General features: G+C 34.5%; 4 protein-coding genes and 1 long non-coding RNA gene across 5 annotated transcripts; 4 read left to right on the forward strand and 1 right to left on the reverse strand.

Moving 5' to 3' along the window:
- The first annotated feature begins 4,171 nt into the window (after window positions 1–4,171).
- LOC123892356 (transcription factor GTE5, chloroplastic-like) lies at window positions 4,172–4,618 on the forward strand. The gene has a single exon (XM_045942144.1). The coding sequence runs from the start codon at window positions 4,172–4,174 to the stop codon at window positions 4,616–4,618; it is 447 nt and encodes a 148-aa protein (XP_045798100.1).
- Window positions 4,619–12,430: 7,812 nt separating this feature from the next.
- On the forward strand, window positions 12,431–13,192 carry LOC123892357 (transcription factor GTE11-like). The gene has a single exon (XM_045942145.1). It carries the CDS (start codon window positions 12,431–12,433, stop codon window positions 13,190–13,192), a length of 762 nt encoding a protein of 253 aa, XP_045798101.1.
- Window positions 13,193–15,090: 1,898 nt separating this feature from the next.
- Window positions 15,091–15,900, forward strand: LOC123892358. The gene has a single exon (XM_045942146.1). It carries the CDS (start codon window positions 15,091–15,093, stop codon window positions 15,898–15,900), a length of 810 nt encoding a protein of 269 aa, XP_045798102.1.
- Window positions 15,901–16,336: 436 nt separating this feature from the next.
- LOC123893259 lies at window positions 16,337–18,770 on the reverse strand. Its single transcript, XR_006803394.1, has 3 exons — window positions 18,180–18,770; window positions 17,442–17,672; window positions 16,337–16,775 (listed from the first exon to the last, which is right to left on the reverse strand). It is a non-coding gene; the product is annotated as an uncharacterized LOC123893259 (long non-coding RNA).
- Window positions 18,771–20,886: 2,116 nt separating this feature from the next.
- On the forward strand, window positions 20,887–21,693 carry LOC123892359. The gene has a single exon (XM_045942147.1). The coding sequence runs from the start codon at window positions 20,887–20,889 to the stop codon at window positions 21,691–21,693; it is 807 nt and encodes a 268-aa protein (XP_045798103.1).
- The last annotated feature ends 173 nt before the right edge of the window (window positions 21,694–21,866 follow it).

The raw sequence follows: 21,866 nt of genomic DNA on the forward strand, positions 1-21,866 counted from the left end.
GGAAGACCTTAATAAGAAATAACCATTGTGTAGTTATAAGAACCATTGTGCAGTTATAATATGTTACATTATTAGACGCCTTATTAGATCTATTGTGTTAATCATTGTGCAGTTATAAGAACCATTGTGCAGTTATAATATGTTACATTATTAGACGCCTTATTAGATCTATTATGTTATTTAAATTTAAAATTTAAATTTAAAATGAAGGGTAATTTAGACAATATAAAAAATTCAGCCCAAACTTACCTATATTGTTTTTTTTTTTGAACAAACCAAAATGAGATATATATATATATATATATATATATATAAACATGAACCAATCATCCTCCCAGCACAAGACGTGCCAGAAAAGATTGAGTGAGGTTACAAAGAGTCAAGATACATGAACCAAAAGAGGCTAAACAAGGCCCAAACAAAGCATAGGACTAGACCACCAACTATGGCAGTTCAAAGCTAAAGTACTACTCGTCGCTTTCAACCACCTATATGAAAAAGTCTTGATCTTATCCAACATGTGATGCACTGAGTTTGATGAACCTCTAAACAATCTGTAGTTTCTTTCGGTCCACACAACCCACACAACAGCAAGCCATATGAGCTGCATGAAAGAACGTCGTGCACGAGATCCACCTGCTGAATCAGTGAACAGAGCAAAATGATCGGAAAGAGTATGAGCAGTCACCAAAGAAGTGCCAATCCAGGAGCTAACAAGAGACCAAAGAGCACTAAAAGTGTTGCAAGAGAGGAACAAGTGTTGAGCCGACTCAACCTCTCCGCAACCAGAGACACACTGATGATCCTCCGCAGATAAAATCCCTCTAATAACCAGGTTTGCTTTGGTAGGTAACCTATCCCGCAAGAGACGCCAAGCACAAATGGAAACCTTCAAAGGAACCTGTCGGTGCCAAATGAGACCTGACGCAGCATCCAAAGTAACCTCATCCTGTGACGTCAAAAACTGATATGCACCACGAACAGTATAAACATCGTCCAAATCAGACTGCCACTGCCACCTATCTAAAACATGATCCTGCAAGGAGACAGTAAGAAGTAAAGACTGACACTCGCCCAACATCTCCTCCTCCCAAGCCCACAACCGACGCCGCCACACCCACGCCTCCCCTCCAGCCTCCCAACCCTGCCTAAACATCTCGGCCACAGACGCCGATTTGTTTTCTGCCAGGTCAAACAACCGCCCAAACCGCTCCCGCAAAGAGGTCCCATCCACCCAGGGATCAGTCCAGAAAAAAGTGTCAGACCCATCCCCCACCTTTCTTGAAACATGCTCTCTGAACCACCCTCCCCCTACCTCACCACCTCCACCCCGAATACGCGCCAACTCCCTCCACCACGTAGACCCACGCGCTCCACCCTCACACAGTCTGCCTCTCTCAACCCCATAACGACCTGCCAACACTCGAAACCACAAACCCTCCCTATCCACTAGCATCCTCCAACACCACTTACCTAACAGGGCTAAGTTAAACTCCCTCAACTGCCTAACCCCCAAACCCCCATACTCCTTACGTAAGCAAATAGATTTCCAGTTAATCCAAGATATTTTCCTAAAATCCTCACTTCCCCCCCAAAAAAAATTAATCAAAATAGATTCTATAGAAGAGATGGTACCTGAGGGAGCTTTAAAGAAGGAAAGAGCATAGACAGGCAGAGAGATCAATACGGATTTAAGCAGAACTAGACGACCACCAAAAGAAAGAAAGCGACTCCTCCATCCTGATAGACGATTCTTTAAACGAGCCAAAACCGGTTCCCAAAAACCCAAGCGCCTCGGATCACCCCCTATAGGAAGGCCCAAATAAAGGAAAGGAATCTTTCCCACTTTACAACACAAAGCAGACGCCGCCTCACCTAACCAAGAATCAGGGATGTTAACCCCAACCAGCAAGCTTTTGTGAAAGTTAACCCGCAAACCCGACATAGACTCGAACAGCACAAGGACAGCCCGCAAAGCACGAACATTCGCCCAGCTTTTTGTCCCCATCAACAACGTATCATCTGCGAACTGAAGGTGCGACACCGTCATCGGTGATAGCTCACCAACACTGTACCCCGTGAACAGGTTGCTCACCACCATGGCCTCCATCAACACATTAAGACCCTCTGCTGCCAACAGGAAAAGAAAAGGGGATAACGGATCCCCCTGCCTTAGTCCCCTTTCGAGAGGAAACTCATCAGTCGGACTACCATTGACTAAAACGGAGGTTGTTGCCGTACACACACATTCTTTAATCCACTTCCTCCAAAGGGTCGGAAAACCCATTCTCCCCATAACAGCATCCAAGTAACCCCAGTCAACCGAATCATAAGCCTTCTCAAAATCAACCTTAAAGAGAAGTAGCTCCTTCTTGGTCTTACGGGCCTCATCCACAACCTCGTTCGCAACCAGAATGCCATCAAGGATCTGACGACCCTGCACAAAAGCCGTCTGAGATGCAGCAATCACACTTCCCATCACAAGACGCAACCGATTCGCTAATACCTTGGCCAAAATCTTATAAAGGCTGCCCACAAGCGATATAGGCCGAAAGTCATTCAATCTTTGGGGGCTATCAACTTTGGGTATCAATGCAATAAAAGTGGCATTTAAACCCTTAGTCAATCTACCATTACGATGAAACTCCGAGATAAAGCGCATAATGTCCCCTTGCATCTCAGCCCAAAAATCCTTTATAAAGCCAAAATTGATCCCATCTGGGCCCGGACTTTTATAACTGTCACAGTCCCACACCGCAGCCTTTACCTCGTCCAAGGACTTACCTATATTGTTATAGATTACGTAGATTATAAAATATTTTTAAAATAGAATGAAGTGTCATGGAACTTGGTATTCTTGAAGGATATGTTTTAAGGAGAGCTCAATAATTACTTTAGTCTAATGTCCTGATTATAATATTTTCTGTTTTGATGACATATGGATTTAAGTACTTATAATATGCGTTGTCAAAAAAAAAAAATAATAGTAATGTTTTTGGTCTATATCCAAATAACTTTTATGTCTATATCCGAAAAAAATATTAAGGTTAAATATGTTTTTTATCCCTATAAAATGATAATTTTTAAGTTTTGTTTTTACGTTTAATTTTTATTAAATTTTTAGTCCCTATAAAATTTTTTTTACACACAGTTTCAGTACCTACTAAAACTAAATTTTTTTAATTATCATTAATCTGTTAAATTTTTTAATGATTTTTTTTAGGAATGTTTAAAATGTCATATAATGTTTATTTACTAAAATTTAGAATTTGAGCTCTTTTTCTGAATGAACTTTTTACGATGTTCTAAACATACCTAGAAAAAAAAAAATCGCTCAAAAATATAAGTTGTCTTAATAGTAGAGATTAAAATTGAGTGGAGTTTAATTATCTAGGACTAAATATTTTGTAAAAATTAAGTAAAGACTAAACTTATTCAACCCTAAATTAACTATTTTTTAGGATAAAAAACATATTCAACCCTAAATTTTATTTGGGCTGTGACCAAGTATTTTTCCGTTTATATATAAAAAAAAAAATCGGTTTATCTAAAAAATAGTCGGTTTAGAAAATATACATACTGTCATTAATAAAATTATTATTTAAAAAAGAAAATTATGATGATTAAATTAAATAGATATAGCGTGATAAGAAAGCAAAAAAAATATAACCGTTATAGGTTTAGGTGTGTTATATATAGATAGACTCGTACACTCCTTAAGCCATCACAAATCACAACAATCGAAACAAAGTGTGTTTCTAATTTCTATCATCTTTCCTAATTGTTTTGTTCATTCCACAAACACACTAATCATAATCACATCATGGTTTCCTTAACCACTACTACTTTTGAACCACCCACAAAGAAGCGCCGTCTCATCATTAAACTTTCATACCCATCTCAAAACAATGATCAAGAAAGTGATTATCATAAGAAGACTTGTTATTTGGTTACAAAGTCTCAAGAAAATGTTGTTGTTCCAATCAAAGACAATGATGTTGTTGTTGGTTCTACTTCTACCAAGATTATCAACAACACTGTTCTTGCTGCTGCTGATCATAAAGAAAGGTACTTTCTTGATCCTAGGGTTGATTCAAAAAATGGGTTTGATGGAAAGTTGAAGAAGGATTATGCTGAAACAGTTTTGTTGATGATCAAGAAAAATAAACCAATGGAACATTACAAAAGGATGCAATGTTGGGTTATTGTGAAGAGAATGATTGAAGGGAGAGATGGCTGGGCATTGAAAGAATCTCTTGATCTCAAATTTTTGAAGGGTTTGGAGAAGAACAAATCAAAGGTACAGAAAGCAATTGGTTTGAAAGATATTGAAGCCAAGTTGAAATCATATTCAACTCCAGATGAATTTGCAAAGGATATGAGGTTTGTTTTCTCTCAAGGATTGCTTTACCATCCAAGGCATATTGTTCACAGAATTGCAGAAAAATTTAGTGAAACTTTTGAGAACAAGTGGAAATCTTTGAATGAAGAATGGACAATTGAAGAAAGGAAACTGAAAAGGATTCATAAGAGGAAGAGGGAACAAGTTGTTTATGATAATGAAAGGAAAGGTCTCAGCTTTCAACCCAAAAGCTCACAACTTTGTGCAAGATACTGAAGTATCAATTATGTCAATTAGTTATTGTCATAAACTGTTCATATTATATGTATTTTTTCCAATTATTACTACTTCAATAAAGTTGTAATTTAGCTTTTACTATCTCACAAATTGTCTTAATTAGAGTAATTTTTTTCTTGGTAATCTTGCTACCTGCTCAAATTCTTGATTATTGTTGACAAAGCTTAATATCTAAAGAAAAAGACTATTGATTGAGGGGGGAAAACAGAACGCTCTGTTAGTATAGTACCAAATTGATAAAAATGTATAGTACTAAATATAATTCTTTATGGTACTCACTAGAGTTGAAGGTCTATAATAAAATGATATCCTATGTATGTGTACTTATGCTCATTATGTATGTGGACAATGATCATACTTTGGTTCAGAACCAGAAAAGGAGTGAAACCTGATGAGTATTGTATTTGCATGGTTACATTGTGAAATCCGGGTTAGTCACCAATGCTTCGGTAGGTTGTTCACTTTTTACAATGTACTCGAAATGTGGACATCCAGATCAAGCTCTTCGACTATTTAAAGAAATGCTATATCAAGAAATTGTCCCGGATCACATTACATTAGTCTCCATTCTAACTGCATGTGCTGATCTCCGTTTCTTGCATAGAGGTAGAGAAATTCATGGTTATGCTTTTTGTTGACGATGTTGAGAAGCCTGACCTTATTGGTTGGACATCCATCATAGTGAGCTATGATCAACACGGTAAAGTCGCAGATGCCTTAGCTGCATATGAACTTATGAAAAAAGAGAAGGAATCCAACCTGATGCAGTAACTTTTGTTGGGATTCTATCAGCTTGTAGCCATAGTGGACTGGTTGAAGAAGCTTTCTTCTATCTTGATTCAATGTTTCAAGACTACAACATCACACCGAGTCTTTGTCATTATGCTTGTATTGTTGATCTTCTTGGTCGATCAGGTAGACTAAGAAAAGCTCAAAGTTTCATTAACAACATGCCTGTCCTGTTGAGCCTGATGCTTTAATATGGGGAACTTTGCTTGCTTCATATAGTATAAATTATTAGAGAAAAGGGGTATCTGTAATCCAAATTTTGACCCTGGGGCTAAGAAAATCTAGCTAATAATTGTTCCCACAAAAAATGGAACTTGGTTTTCTTGAAGGAAGTATGTTTTAAGGAGAGCTCAATAATTACTTTAGTCTAATTTCTTGGTTATAATATTTTCTGTTTTGATAATACTATATGGATTTAAGTACTTTGTAAAATGCGTTGTCAAAAAAAAAAAAAAAAAAATTCACTGCGCGCAACTACAAAGACTAAATCTTTCGATGTGAATGAGATCCATTTTCAACTAATACTTCTCCATACATATTGTCCAAATAAAAAAAGTTATCACGGGCACCAAATATGTTATCTTTACTATCTTCTTGTTAAGTTAGACACACTTTATGCTTAATATTTTTTTAAATATAATTAAATTGGCTTATTCATTTTTTTTTAAATGGTACCAATAAATTAATTTGGTTAATTTTTTTTTTTTTGGAAAAAAGTTTATTTTTCCTTTCAAAAACCAAATGGTGCGCACCCAGAAAAAAGTTATCTTTACTGTCTTGTTCTCCGGTTAAATAGTAAGATCATAAAATTTTTAATACAATAAATAAAAATTCTAAACAATATTAATCAGCGGGTGAAACTAATTTATTTTAAGAAGTAAAAAAATAACATTTAAAAAAGCACTATGCCTAAAAAAAGAATACAATAAAGTGTTTAATACAAACTGGATCCGAGATAACATACAAGCTAATTAAAGGAACGAAGAAAGTGTAAAAATATCAATTATTGTATTAAAAATCGGAAAGGTCAATTATTTTGTGATGGGGTAAAATATCAATTAATCTTTTTATGTATGTACCAAAATCTTTGTTTTTATGGACCTAAATTTTTTTTTTTTTAAAATTTTGTTAACTAATGTCCTTCCCTAAATTAAATGAGTCTTTCTAAAACAAAACCTAAATGAGTAAAAAAAAGATATTTTTTTTTTTTTTGATAAGCAATATATATTATAAAGGAGTACAAGGGGTACTCGAACCCTTACAATTCAAAGTCAGAAATTAAAAGCTTTGAATACAACCCAAAGGGTCGTGACACCATTCTTGAAAAGATAAACTAGAGTTTCGGCCATACCGACTACTAAACCAAACCCAAGAACTGAATTTAATGTCATCCAAAAGAAGAAGAGCATTTGGTAGAGCTCCCTTGAAAATAACACTATTTCTAAGCTTCCATATGTTCCAAGAAGTTGCCAGCCAAATCAAATGTCTAACCCGTTCACCCTTCTTTGATTTTACCATATCACCAAATAGCACAAAATGGTTCCAGCCTTTATTATTCGGTGGAAATCTCTTTCCTATCCACTTAAAAATCGCTTCCCAGATTCGTTTACTAAACGGGCAGAGGAAAAAGAGATGGTTGCAATCCTCATTATCAAGAAAACAAAATACACAAGATAACTCATGCACGTTATTAAGAATACCTCTGTGATGTAGTGCCATTCGCGTCGGTAATCTTTCTAATAACAACCTCCAACCGAAAAAATTCACCTTGGAAGGTACATCATTCCTCCATAGCTTTTTAATAGCAATCAACACATTAGAACTTAGTTCCTCTATCTGACCTTGTTCTAATAACCAATTATAACAAGACTTTACCGAAAAAAATCCTGTGTTTCCAGGGACCCATCGCCAAGTATCCTGCACATTCGCTTGTAAAGAAAAATCAGCCAACAAAACCTTAAGATCATCCAGCATCCGCGTCTCACAAACTGATAAAGGTGTAGTCCACTGCCACGACCAAATTCTCTCCCTGCCATTTCCAAATAACCTCTCTGCTACCATAGCTTCTTGTGTAGCTTCTTTTGCAAAAAGAACAGGGAATAAGTCTCTAAAAGTATGGTTCCCGAACCATTTAAAATTCCAAAAACCAATATTAAAACCATTTCCAACACAGCTGCGTATATTTGAATTAAAACAGTAAGGTTCCCTCCCTTTTCCCAGACCAATAATATCCCTCCACCAAATCGATGACTTATTATCGCCCAACGACATATCCCTTCCCAAAATCTGAGTGGGTAAATGACCATATCTAATTCGAAGAAGATCAGTCCACAATGCATTATCATCCGAAAGAAACCTCCACTTCCATTTGCTTAATAAGGCCTGATTAAACAAATCCAAGTTCTTCACCCCTAGCCCTCCTTTCTCCTTAGATAGACATATCTGCTCCCATTTAACCCAACAAAGTTTCTTATCCATTTCACCACCTCCCCACAAAAAATTTCTTTGAATCCTCACTAATTGTTTTAAAATACAACAAGGAGCTTTAAAGAAAGAGAAATAATAAAGAGGAGGCTAGCCAATACCAAATTAATTAGAGTGATCCGTCCGCCATAAGATAAAAGTCGACAACTCCATGTGTTTAATCTTTTATTCATAGCATCCACCACTGGTTTCCAAGTCTCTCTTCTTCTAGGATTTGCCCCGACCGGTATTCCCAAGAATTTAAAAGGAATAACTTCCGACCGGCAGGAAAGAAACGATGAACCCGCTTCCAACAATCTGGTGTCAACATTCAACCCATATAGTTTACTCTTCACAAAATTTATTTTAAGACCTGACACCAACTCAAAACTTCTGAGTAGAATTTTAATGGTCCTAATATTGTCCCACGTGCCTTCTCCCATCAAAATAGTATCATCTGCAAATTGAAGAATTTGAAACTGGATGTCGTCATTGATACTATACCCCTTGAATTTACCAAGCTCAACAGCTTTCCTCATTAACCCTGCTAAACCTTCAGCAACAATCAAGAACAAAAAAGGAGATAAAGGGTCTCCTTGTCGAAGCCCTCTACCGACATTGAAATCAGCGGTGGGGCTTCCGTTAACCAAAATAGACATCGAACTTTGAAAAATACATGTTCTCAACCATGTAATCCAACCGTCTGAAAAACCCATCTTGAACATCATGCGTTCCAGATAAGACCAACTCACCGTATCATACGCCCGTTCAAAATCAACTTTAAACAGCAGACAACCATCTTTTCTTCGTTTAGCAAGATCAATAATTTCATTTAGGACAACAACCCCATCTAAAATCTGCCTGTGAGGGAGAAAAGCCGACTGACATTTGGAAATCAATTTCCCCAAAACTTTTTTCAATCTATTAGCCAAAAGTTTTGATAAAATTTTGTAAAGACACCCTATCAAACAAATGGGACGATAGTCGAAGAGATTTTGAGGGTGATCCTTCTTGGGAATTAGGGTCAAAAAAGAGGCTGTTACAGCTTTGGGAAGACAAGCATTTTCTTGAAATTCTAAAACAAAAGCCATCACATCTTCTTTCACAATCGGCCAACAAGCTTTTAAGAAATTAAGATTAAACCCATCCGGTCCCGGACTCTTATTACCATCACAACTCCATACAGTATCTCTAACCTCTTCTTCACCAAAAGGTTCTAAAAGGAACGAATTATCTTCGGATGAAAGAGTGTTGAAGTCAATACCTTGCAAAAAAGGTCTACTATGCCATTCTTCTGTGAAGTGCCTAAAAAAGTGATCTTTAACCTCCTCTTTAATTTCAGCCACCCCTTGGATCAAAACATCTCCTTTCTTTAAATTAGCAATTTGATTTCTTCGATGACGACTTTTGATACTAGCATGGAAGAAGCGGGTATTGGAATCACCTTCTTGAATCCATTTCGTTCGTGATTTTTGGTGCAAAATACTTTCTTTGAACTGAATCTGATCCCAAAATTGCTTTACCAACTCATTTGGATTGATTGAATTTGGCACATTAGTCCCATTTGCTAACAACTCTTCTACCTCATTCAACTCTTTCACTGTATTATCTATTTTGAGGTCCAAAAAACCAAAAACCTCTCGGTTCCACTCCTTCAAATATTCCTTCAATTTTTTCAACTTTTCTTTTATAACAAAAGCCTTCCTTCCTCTGATATCCATATTGTCCCATTTTTCTTTCACAAAAGCAAAAAAGTCTGGATGTTTGATCCAGCAATTAATAAACTTGAATGGTTTAGGCCCCCAGTTAAGATTTGAGCAAACAAGCCAAATAGGACAATGATCTGAGATGTCGCGATCACCTACCCACTGATTAGAAATGTTTCCTTTCTCCATAAAGCCTTCCGACAATAAGAAACGATCCAAACGGCTCATAACAGTTCCATCAGAGTTAAACCAAGTAAATTTCTTACCCATCAAAGGAATGTCAACTACCTCAAAAGCATCAATGAATTGAGCAAATTCTACTCTTTCCGACTGACACCCTGCACCATTGCTGCCTCTACGCTCGCCAACCTTAGTGATAGAATTAAAATCACCCCCTAAACACCACTCGCCAGGTTCATTGTTCATTTTAAAATCAATCAAATCAGACCATAATTTTCGCTTGCCAGCCAAGTTACAGGGAGAATAAATGTTAACAATATATAGCACACCATCTTTCCATTCAACACACACGCCTAAATAACCATCTCCATTAAAACTGTACCGAAACGAAAATAAGTCTTTATTCCAAATCGACAATAAACCACCAGATAATCCACGACACTCCTTAACCACCCATTCAATATCTTTATGTCCCCACAAGTTATGAATCGTAAATTCATCGAAAACAGCTTTTTTAGTCTCTTGCAAAAGACACATATCGAACGCACCTGATATAAGTAATGAGCTCAAACGACGTCTTTTCGCCGCATTGCCCCACCCACGCATGTTAAATGACATAATCTTCATGGAATACCTTGTTGATGTTGCTCCCTCAGAAGTCTAGCTTCATTTTCTTTTTTCTCATTGATGAGAATCCTTTCTACATACCTTTCCCCCTCTTCGTCACCAACCACGCCCAATTCAACAGCACCCTGCCAAACCATACTAGCTGCTTCACGATCATAAACTTCGAGAAATCGATTGTTACAATTTCGGATGTCCGAGGAATTAAGAGAGCTACAGCACAACACAGACCCAGCCGAAGAAATCGATGTGGTCGATTTCAATCCTGTTCGATGACGGGACGGAGAGTTTCGAGTCACCCCTTCTTCTCGAGGAACAGAGCGGCGAGAGCTTCCTTTAATGGAGGAAGAAGAAACGGCGACCGAGCAAGAAGGAGAAGGTAAAGGAACACGCAAATTGAGGTCTTTGACAATTTGATTTTGTTTTCTCATGTTTGCTGGAAGAGGATTGATACGAAGGATTGAATTCTTGTTTGGAATAATTGATTGTTTTGACAATAAAACCTTTCCTTTGCTAATTGGGCTTTTGTTCAATTTCTGATAGACACTTCTAGGACCATCACTATACACACCTCTCTTCTGCTCCCCCTTACCTCCACAAATACTATTATTTGAACTAGTGGGCTTTACCACCAGGCCCAAATCTTCTGATTGAATAAGTCTTCTTTGCACCCCCCCTGCATTAGTTTGATGAATGTTGGTAGAGTTTTGTGGCCCACCTGATCCTTCCTCCTGGCCCAACAAAAAACTAGCATCTATCATCTTACTATTCACCTTATCAGCACCTCCCACCGTAGCCCCCACACCTCCATTCATTGGCTCATTAAGAATTGACTCCAAAGAATTTGAATTGTCCAAATTGTTTTTCCTGACATTACTACTTGCCATATTAGTAACGGAAATGTCATCATGAATTTTATTAGTATTAACACAGGGAGTTAATGCTAATAAAGAGTTCTCATCACCCTCCAATTCTCTCTCCTCCTCCTCCTCCGCCACCATCAACCCTCGCTCCTCCTCCTCCGATTCATCGTCGGAATCAATTAATTCTGGTTCATGTTGCTGAGGTACCAAGATCTTCATAGGTCCATAAGAATCTTCAAGAACTCGAAGATGAAATATTTCTCCATTCACTTTAACGTCAATAAACTCGTCTACCACAATCTGACAAGAAGAGCGAATCAAAATTCGAGCTACATCCATTGTATTTTTTTTCATCGTACCATCATTAGCGTTAATGAATACACCCCACGGTTTAACCACTTGGGCAAAAAAGAGATCATTCCAAGCATGAGACGGTATACCGTAAATCCTTAGCCAAATTGTTCTTTCTATGTCAATTTCTTTGGAACTCCAAGGCCGAATCTCATTGAACCATTGGTCTAACCATCCCTTAGCTTCATCCATCAACGCTTGCACTTCGCCATCCTCTTGTCCTTCTAAAAGGGTCAAATTTGAACCTAGAGGAGTTACCTTTACTCCGAAATAGCCTTGTCTATGGAATGCATTTTGAATGTTGTAAGACATTCCCGGATGTGTTACTTCCCCGACGTAGGACTTCTTTAATCTCTCCAAGTCCTCCTTCGCCGCTTCATAACCAAGATATTAAATGGTACAATAAAAAAGATATTAAATTTAGTAAAAAAAAAAGATATTAAATGATACAATAAAAAAGATATTAACAGTTTTTTTTTTTATCAAATGGATTCAAAAGAAATTCATGATGCGATAAGAAAGATTTAGTTTTGGGCCCATAAAAAAAGATTTATATCACCAAAAAAAAAAGATTTAGTTTTGAAAAATTTAATGATATCTAATAAATAAATCTTATCTAATAAATGCATCATAATTTCATATCCAATTAATAGGCATAAACAGTTAATAAAGATTTTATAAATGATTATGAAAAGATTTAGTTGTGAAAAGATTTAATCTTACTGTTTTATACCTATATAAGAAGAGACGCACACATAAACCTTCAAACTAATCAAACCCCAAAATCTTCATCTTAGCCATTGCATACAAATACAATGAGTTCTTCATTGTTACCAATTACAAGTGAACCTCGTAAGCGTCTTATCATAAAAATTTCGTATCCTCAAAAGCGTGTTAACGATGATTCTTTCAACGATGATCACTCTCAAAAGAGGAGAAGGATTAATGAACATTATGGAAAGCCAATTGTTTCATGTTATTGGCTTGATTCAACCATAAGTTTGTCTGAACATAAGAAGAATAACAACCTTGTTGCTCATACAACCGACCAAAAGTCGTTTGGTGAAGAAAACTCAAAGGTTTCTTCCAAAGATCACCCTTCTGGAACTGAAAATTATGGCTTAAAGAAGAAGAACGGTGGCATTGCACAGTTGATGAAGAAAGAGAAGAAGAAACCAATGGAGGATTACAAGAGAATGCAATGTTGGGTGATTTTAAAAAGGATGATAGAAGGAAGAGATGGTTGGGCTCTAAAACACCCTCTTGATCCAAAGTATTTGAATTGTTTAGAGAAGATTAATGATTCAAAAGTGAAGCCAAGTTGTTTGAAGGATATTGAGGCAAAGTTGAAATCATATTCAACGCCGAATGAATTTGCTGAAGATATGAGGTATGTGTTTTCTCATGGAATGCTTTACCCTCCAAGTGATGATGTTTACAAAATTGCAAAGAGATTTAGTGATATTTTTGAGAACAAGTGGAAAACTTTGAAGATGGAATGGGTATTTGAGGATAGAAGAAGACTCAACAAGAATATTCATAAGAGGCTGAAGGTGCAAACCAAAAGAAATAGATAAAGCATCAATGTCTTTTGGAATACTATTTTTTATATATTCACTTTGTTTTCATCATACCACACCAAGTACTTGTAGTATATTATATTTGCACCATTCAATTCAGATTATCATTGTTCTGCTTTCTTTTATTTTGATAATATGTTCTGTTTTATTTTTTAAGAAAAAATATATGGATTTAAGATTTGAAGTACTAGTAATATGTTCTGTTTTGTTTGAGAGTTGATTTTTTTTATTTGTTGGAATCATAGAAAATTGATCTAAAAGATTAGATTTTTTTATCATAAATGTGCCGGTGATAGATGGAGTATCAATGTTTTATAGTAAGTATATCATCGTCCCATTATGTTGATTAGTTTTTACCATGATATTAGGATGAAATTTTCATGGTAACGATGATTAATCTCCCATCGAGCTATTATAGAGTATACAATTAAGGTGAGTTTTTCCATGTTGTGCCGCTGACCACATGTTTAAGGGGATCAAAATCCTTTATTGCTTCGACCAATTTATGTAAATAAGTAAATTTTTGTGTTAATTCATGAGTTTTCACCAACAAAAATTGTATTTTATAAGATGTTTTTTCATAAACTATTTTTTTTACATTAACAAACTCAAGACATTAATAATAGTGGTAATACAACTTGGAATAACATCAAAAGTTGTGTGACCACATGAGAAAGAGTTACTCGTGCAAGAGCATGAACGCTTTCATTTGCTTGATGCCTAATTAAAGCAACTATAAAATCGCTATGATTTGAAAGTATAATTCTAAAATCATAAATAAGTGAACCATATTTTGAATTATTTCATACATAAAAGCTTAGTTATTTGTATAAGTTGTTTGGGATAATCTTAAAAATAAGTCAATCCAAACGAGCTTTTAGTCCATACTAAAACTTAATTTGTTTAATTATTATTGTTAAATTTTTTAATGGTTTTTTATATTGATGTTTAAAATATCATATAAAGTTTATTTATTAAAATTTAGAATTTGAGCTTTTTTTTTTATTATAAACTTTTTATAATGTTCTAAACACACATAAGAAAAAAATCATTCAAAAATACAAGTAGTCTTAATAGTAGTTGGTCAAACCCATGGGTTGGTCTAGTGGTGTTGACTAGGGTTCTTGGAGTATGCTTCTCTCAACCTCTACTATTTTTTAGTCCATACAGAATAAAAAACTCTGGCTTTAAATGAAAGGGTATTGCTAACCAGTGCCCCCGGGGCACTAGTTAAGGAACCAAAAGAAGAAATAAAATAAAAGTTGTGCATAGAAAACATCAAAATATAGGCTTTTGTTGTATTGACTACACAATTTCCAAGTAAAACTTTCTAAATTTGAATCCTTAACAAGTGCCCCTGGGGCACTATTTAGCATTTCCCTAAATGAAATCCCCGCAAGTGGGCGGTGTGATTAGTCCCCTTAAATTAGTCGGTTATAAGGATGTATATCAAGTTTTTAAAAAAAAAATAGTAGAGGTCAAAATTTAGTGTATTTAGGACTAAAATTTTAATAAAAATTAAATTAGGACTAAACTTAGAAAGTCACTATTTTTGTAAGATTAAAAACATATTTAACATGTGACCAACTATTTTACCGTTAATATTATAAGTCGGTTTGTATAATATACAGTTGTCGATTTGTATAATAAAAAAGATACATACAGTTGTCTAAAAGATATATAGCGTGATAAGAAAGCAAAAACAATTATAACCGTTACGTTAGGTTTAGATGTGTATGATGTATATATATAGACACACTCACTCATCAAATAGGATAAATCACAACAACAACTGTCAATTGGTCATTGTTGAAACAGAGCGCCGACTCATCACTCACTCATCTTAGGTTTTGTTGATTCATTCATTCATTCATTCCACAAAGACAGACATTACAATGGAACCACCCACAAAGCGACGATTGATCATCAAATTTTCTTATGAGAAAGATGATCACGAGAAGAAAAAACCCATTGTAACTTCTTATTGGGTTGATTCTACTTCTACTACCAATAAAGTCTCAACAACAATAAAGTCTCAAGAAGTTGTTGTTGATTCTACTTCTGCTGCTGCTACTCCTACTCATCATAAGGTTTCTTCTACTTCTACCAAGATTATCAACAACACTGTTCTTGCTGCTGCTGATCATAAAGAAAGGTACTTTCTTGATCCTAGGGTTGATTCAAAAAATGGGTTTGATGGAAAGTTGAAGAAGGATTATGCTGAAACAGATTTGTTGATGATCAAGAAAAATAAACCAATGGAACATTACAAAAGGATGCAATGTTGGGTTATTGTGAAGAGAATGATTGAAGGGAGAGACGGCTGGGCATTGAAAGAATCTCTTGATCTCAAATTTTTGAAGGGTTTGGAGAAGAACAAATCAAAGGTACAGAAAGCAATTGGTTTGAAAGATATTGAAGCCAAGTTGAAATCATATTCCACTCCAGATGAATTTGCAAAGGATATGAGATTTGTTTTCTCTCAAGGATTGCTTTACCATCCAAGGCATATTGTTCACAGAATTGCTACGAAATTTAGTGAAACTTTTGAGAATAAATGGAAAAGTTTGAATGAAGAATGGACAATTGAAGAAAGGAAAGTGAAAAGGATTCATAAGAGGAAGAGGGAACAAGCTGTTTATGATAATGAGAGGAAATGTCTCAGTTTCCAACAGAAAAGATCACAACTTTGTGCAACATACTGAAGTTTCTACTAGCATGATGTCATGATACTGATAATTTCAATTATGTCAAATTAGATTTTGTCATGCACTGTTCATATTATATATATATATATTGTTTCCAATTATTACCACTTCAATAATAAATTTGTAGTTTAGCTTTTATTATCTCACACATTTACTAGCATTATTTCTTTTTTTTTTTCTTTCTCTAAAGGTTGTCTCATAATTTAACATTCTTAATTAGAGTAAATTTTTTCTTGGTAATCTGGCTACCTGCTTAAATTAAGACAATGGATTAATTAAATTTTTCAAAACAAATTGCCAACAGGTTGTTAACTAGTTTTGTCCTCCATTAAATTCTTGATTATGGTTGACAAAGCATAATATCTAGAGAAAAAGACTCTGTTAGTATAGTACCAAATTGATAAAAATGTATAGTACTAACTAGAGTTGAAGGTCTATAATAAAATGATATCTTTGGACAATGACATTATGTATGTGGATATCATGAATATACATATATTAACTAACTTATCAATTTAGAAACTAGGTTTGAACTCTACACTTTTCACTTAATTTCTGGGCGGTGCTGCTGCAGTTTAAACTCTGACAGAATGCTCAACATTTCGGTGGCAGTTTCCCTCTCTGCTGGCAGCAAGACGTCTGCCAATTCCAATTCTCATCAGCCTCTGAGAGGCCCCTGGGTTTGCAGCTTTGCTAAACAAACTAGGATCAAGATTCTTGAAGCAAACTGGACCCAGCCATCTATGGTGCCAATGCCAAGAACATTACACACATTATCAATAAACCATCCATCATCGTTGTCTTCTCCCCCAATCTTCAAGATATCGTGCCACCAAATTAATTATCCGCTAGTGAGAGTATTTGTTAGCATCCTACAGAAGTCACTTGTATTTGTTAGCATGTGGTGCAAATATAACAAATTAACGTTGTGGCTCACGGGTAGGAAGTCGATTTAGGCATATAAAGTAAGCAGACATCATAGGATGTAGATTCAATATTTCCCTCACCATTTTCTTTTAGAGTTTTCGGAAACAGATCTAGCATTTTTCAGAAAGTACGAAAATGTCAAAACACTAATTTCATTGTTTATGTAAATACATTCTTCCTAACTTGCCTTCTATCACAATTGCTCATGACATAAGTCTGTTATCTCCTTGTTAGCAATTTAAAAGGAACATGACATAACCATGTTAAATTTGCCTAAGTTATACTGTACATTATGGCATAAGGGACTTTGTAGATGCAATATATCAGTTATAGATCCATGTCCTTGAGAAATATGAACCGAAAACAACTGTAATGGATCATGGATTTTGAAATAATTTGAACACTATTTGAGGCTTCTTTAAAAACCAAATATATATTATTGCAGACTAATCAAGGAACTCGCCACTATGTCTTGTTTTCCACCCTTTCATTGGTATCGGTAAACAAAACCATTTACAAATATGATTTAAAACAGTGAACTTATGATTTCAACACAAAACAAATATTCTATGTAAGCTCAATCAAAGAAATAATGATAGTAAGCATCATACCTTAATGCTACTTCTAATCAATGAAGCTAATCTTTGAGGGACACTGAATTTTTGAGGAGTACCGATAAATCCCTAGTAGAATGCTCCATGAGCCAGATATTCGACTACAAAAGACTATCAATCACACTCCAACGAAATAATGTAGTATTACCCGGTTATTTTCGTCAGTGGCATGGAAGGTACTGTTGGAGGTATTTCACGGCCGCCAAGTAACAGCTGTACAGATTGAACCTGACAATGACACCTAGGATTATTTTCTATAATCAAACCACATGTAGGGAATAGTCCATAATTTAACTATCAATTATAATACGATAAAATTTTCCACTTTAAATGCATTGAAAATTGAGAAAAGACAAGTCTATAAATGTGCTTATGAAGTAGGAAGAAAAGTTAGTCAGCATTACTGGTTTGATCCAATTCATGAACAACAATGAGAAAGTACAAAAACCAGAAAAGAAAAACCAAACATGCATAAAAGAGATATTCATCATAACACTTTTTTAGTAAAAACAAAAGCATATTTGCAATGTTGAACAAAATATTTCTTCGGATTAGGGGCTTTCTCCCAAACCATGTGACTACTTATCTGAAAACAAAAAAGCAGCAAAACTAGTACTCAAATCTGATACGTCCAAATCAAAATCAGATACAGAAAAAGAGAGGCATTCATCTTTATTTTATTCATAAGATGGCACAAACATATGGCATGCAGGAAAAATGTTAAAATTAAATTACCTTGCTTTTGGTGTCTGCATTATTTCTCTTCATCAAATTCCTCTCTGGATTTCATCTCTGCTGCTGACACCGGTTGACTGCATCCTGAGAGAACCATCCCATCAGGTTCTTTCTCTTCATCAAATTCCTCTCTGGATTTAAGATGTCATACAAAAGAAAACAACTCAGGTACAAAGAGAAAACAAACATAAGGGAAACAAAACACGGGAATAAGAATGAATTGAAAGCACTTATATAACTTAAAAGCTAATCCAAACATACACTTTCATTGCACTAAAATCAATTCAACACCTATAGAATCAATTTTAAATCATCCAAAAGTGTAACCAAACATACACTTATATAACTTAAAAGCTAATATAAACAACACCATAAATTCAAACTGCTATTCACATAAATTCAATCTTTTGGACAGCTTTAGAAAGTACTTGGGAAACAATTGGCTAAATACATGACTATAAGCATGAATCATAATCAAGAGTTCAAGACATTGTTGCAGTAATATCGATAAATCGTATCAGATTATGATTCTTGAATCATTCCATACAATTGGTACAGGATTCAGGATTGATTAAGTCAAGAGTATTAATGCTACCCAAACATGAAGCATTTCATATGCTCATTATAATGCTTCACATAAACCATACTTATAATGCTTCATATGAACCATATAAACCAATCAACAAATCAATGTTTCATAGGACAAATTTCCAATTACCTAATTACCAATTTATAGGGAAACATTGGAAAAATAACTAAAAAAATTAACAAAATTATAAACTGAAGCTGAAGTTGAACGATGAACAAAACTAAATTGAAGCTTGAGAGGTTATGAATTGAAGCTTTGCTGAGAAACTGAATCGAAGCTGAGAAGAATTTGCTGAATCGAAGCTTGAGAGAACTGAAATTCAATTGAAAGATTCTGAACCTTGAGGGATGATGAACGATTCTGAATCGAAGTTGAACTGAAGTTGAACGATTCTCAGAATCAAACGAAACTTAGTGTTGAACGATTCTCAGAGAAAAATGAGACGATTGTTGTTGTTGTTTGTTCACATTTCCTTCAATAAGACGATTTGTGTGTGGAAACAAAAAAATGAGGGAAAAGAGAAAGGGGTGGCGCGTTATTTATTTTATATTAATATTTTTATTTATTTATTATCACATTTTTATATTAATTAATTTATATTTCTTCCGTTCATTTTTACTTGTCGTTTTAGAATAGTAACAACAAATTAATAAACTGTATTTTTGCACCTTATTCCTATTATATCCTTGTTTTTTATTTTTATTTTCACACTAGTTTAATCTGGTTTGGAGGTCAGTTCTGGAGTCAAGTGGTTCTAGCCCCCTCCCGATCGCGATCGTAGTTGCGGGGAATTGAACCACTACCAAGTTCAGCGTCAATAACCACTAAACCCATTATACCCTTATTTTAATTCACCAATATTTTTTTTCACACACTTTCTCTTTCAAATAAATTTAATATATTATATAAAAAAACAAAATTTTAATATATGATGTACCAAAAAAAATTTACAAAAAAAATTGTAAATTTTTCTAAATATATATTAATTCTTTTACGGTTTCAACAACTACTACTAAATATTTACCCTCTAGGGGATGATTTTGACAAAATTTCAAAGAGATTTAGTGATATATTTGAGAACAAGTGGAAACCTTTGAAGATTGAATGGAGATTTGAGGATAGAAGAAGACTCAACAAGAATAATCATAAGAAGGATTGAATGGAGATTAGAGGTGATTATATGTTCTGTTTTAATTAAGAAAAAATTATGTGGATTTATTAACATGTATAAGCACCGATGTATATTTACTATTTAGAAATTATTGCATTCCTCTTATTTAATATATATCCCAACGGTCAAGTGGTTAATAAGTCATCGGGATGAATCGTTTGAAAAAACCCGAGTTTCATTCTTCGTGGGAACAATTTTTGACCAGACTTTCTGTATCTTACGACCGAACTCTGAAATATCGGAGCCCCTTCCTGAAAACCAGAGAGAGGTTAGCGGCAAAAGAAAAGAATTATCTTTTTCAATGGTCTACCAATATATATTGAAATACATATTTCTTTAAATAAATAATATGTGTGCCCTTACCATTATGCAATTTCCAATTATTTGAATTTAGTTATGTTTTGAAAATAAAAAGGTCCCGTGAAATGAGAGAAAACTTATGACATTTTTAACTACATTGTAACATTTTTAACTAAGGGGTGCTCCAACCCTTTTCAAAAGGTAGACAAAAAAAATTATGATACAAAAAATATAATGATATATTTTTATATTAATTTATATTAATTCATTGAAAAAATAATACTATTTCATTTTTATATTAATTTTATATACACTTTACATAGGTATCCGGTATAGAATTTACCATAAAAATATGTTGTCAATTTAATACTTATCCGGTATAGATTCAAAAATATCATATTAAATGAAGACGATAAAAAAAAAGATTTTGTTAGTTATTAAACTTTAAATCTTATCTAATTAATATCAAGACGGTTTAGATTCAAAAAATCATATTTTGGATCATAAAAAAGATTTACTCCACTAATTATGAACCAAAACATGATCTTTTACTATCTATAAATAAAAGTACTGAGCAATTAAATACTTACTATTCTTAACTAATTTTTTTTCTCTTCCATTCTACTATCTTGTTTGTAACCCTAACAATGAGTTCTAGTGAACCTCGTAAACGTCTCATTATAAGGATTTCTTATCCTAAAAAGTGTGATAATTCACTCATTCATGATTCCATCGATGATCAATCTCAAGGAGATATCAAAAGGAGGAAGATGGAACATTATGAAAAACCAATCGTTTCATGCTATTGGCTTGATTCCACAATAAGCTTGTCTCAACATAAGAAGAATACCAACATTATGAATATTGTTGCTGATCATACAACCGATAAAAACAACAAGGTTTCGACCGTTGATCATCGATACTCAAAAAAATTTGTTGGTAATGAAAACTCAAAGGTTTTGTCAAAAGACACAAAGAATCATGTTGGCTGCAAGAACATGATAAAGAACGTTAATGAAGGAGAGTTAATGAAGAAAGAGAAGAAAGAACCAATGGAGCAATACAAGAGGATGCAATGTTGGGTGATTCTGAAAAGGATGATAGAAGGAAAAGATGGTTGGGCTCTAAAACACCCTCTTGATCCCAAGTATTTGAATGGTTTAGAGAAGAATATTGAGTCAAAGGTGAAGCCAATTGGTTTGAAGAATATTGAGGCAAAGTTGAAATCATATTCAACTCCTAATGAATTTGCTGAAGATATGAGGTTGGTGTTTTCTCATGGAAAGCTTTACCCTCTAGGGGATGATGTTAACAAAATTGCAAAGAGATTTAGTGATATATTTGAGAACAAGTGGAAAACTTTGAAGATTGAATGGGGATTTGAGGATAGAAGAAGAGTCAACAAGAATATTCATAAGAAGGTGCTGAAGATGCAAAGCAACAAAAAGAGATAAAGCAGTTTTTCTTAAACCATCAATGTGGCTTGTAATATTTTTTATTCAACTTGTTTTATCATACCAACAAGTACTTGTAATATACTGCACTTGTTCAATTCAGATTTTTATTGTTCTGTTTTAATTAAAAAAAAAGTGTGGATTTATCAACATATATAAGCACTAATGTTAGT

The sequence above is a fragment of the Trifolium pratense genome, linkage group LG6 (assembly GCF_020283565.1).
Source record: "Trifolium pratense cultivar HEN17-A07 linkage group LG6, ARS_RC_1.1, whole genome shotgun sequence".
NCBI lineage: Eukaryota > Viridiplantae > Streptophyta > Magnoliopsida > Fabales > Fabaceae > Trifolium > Trifolium pratense.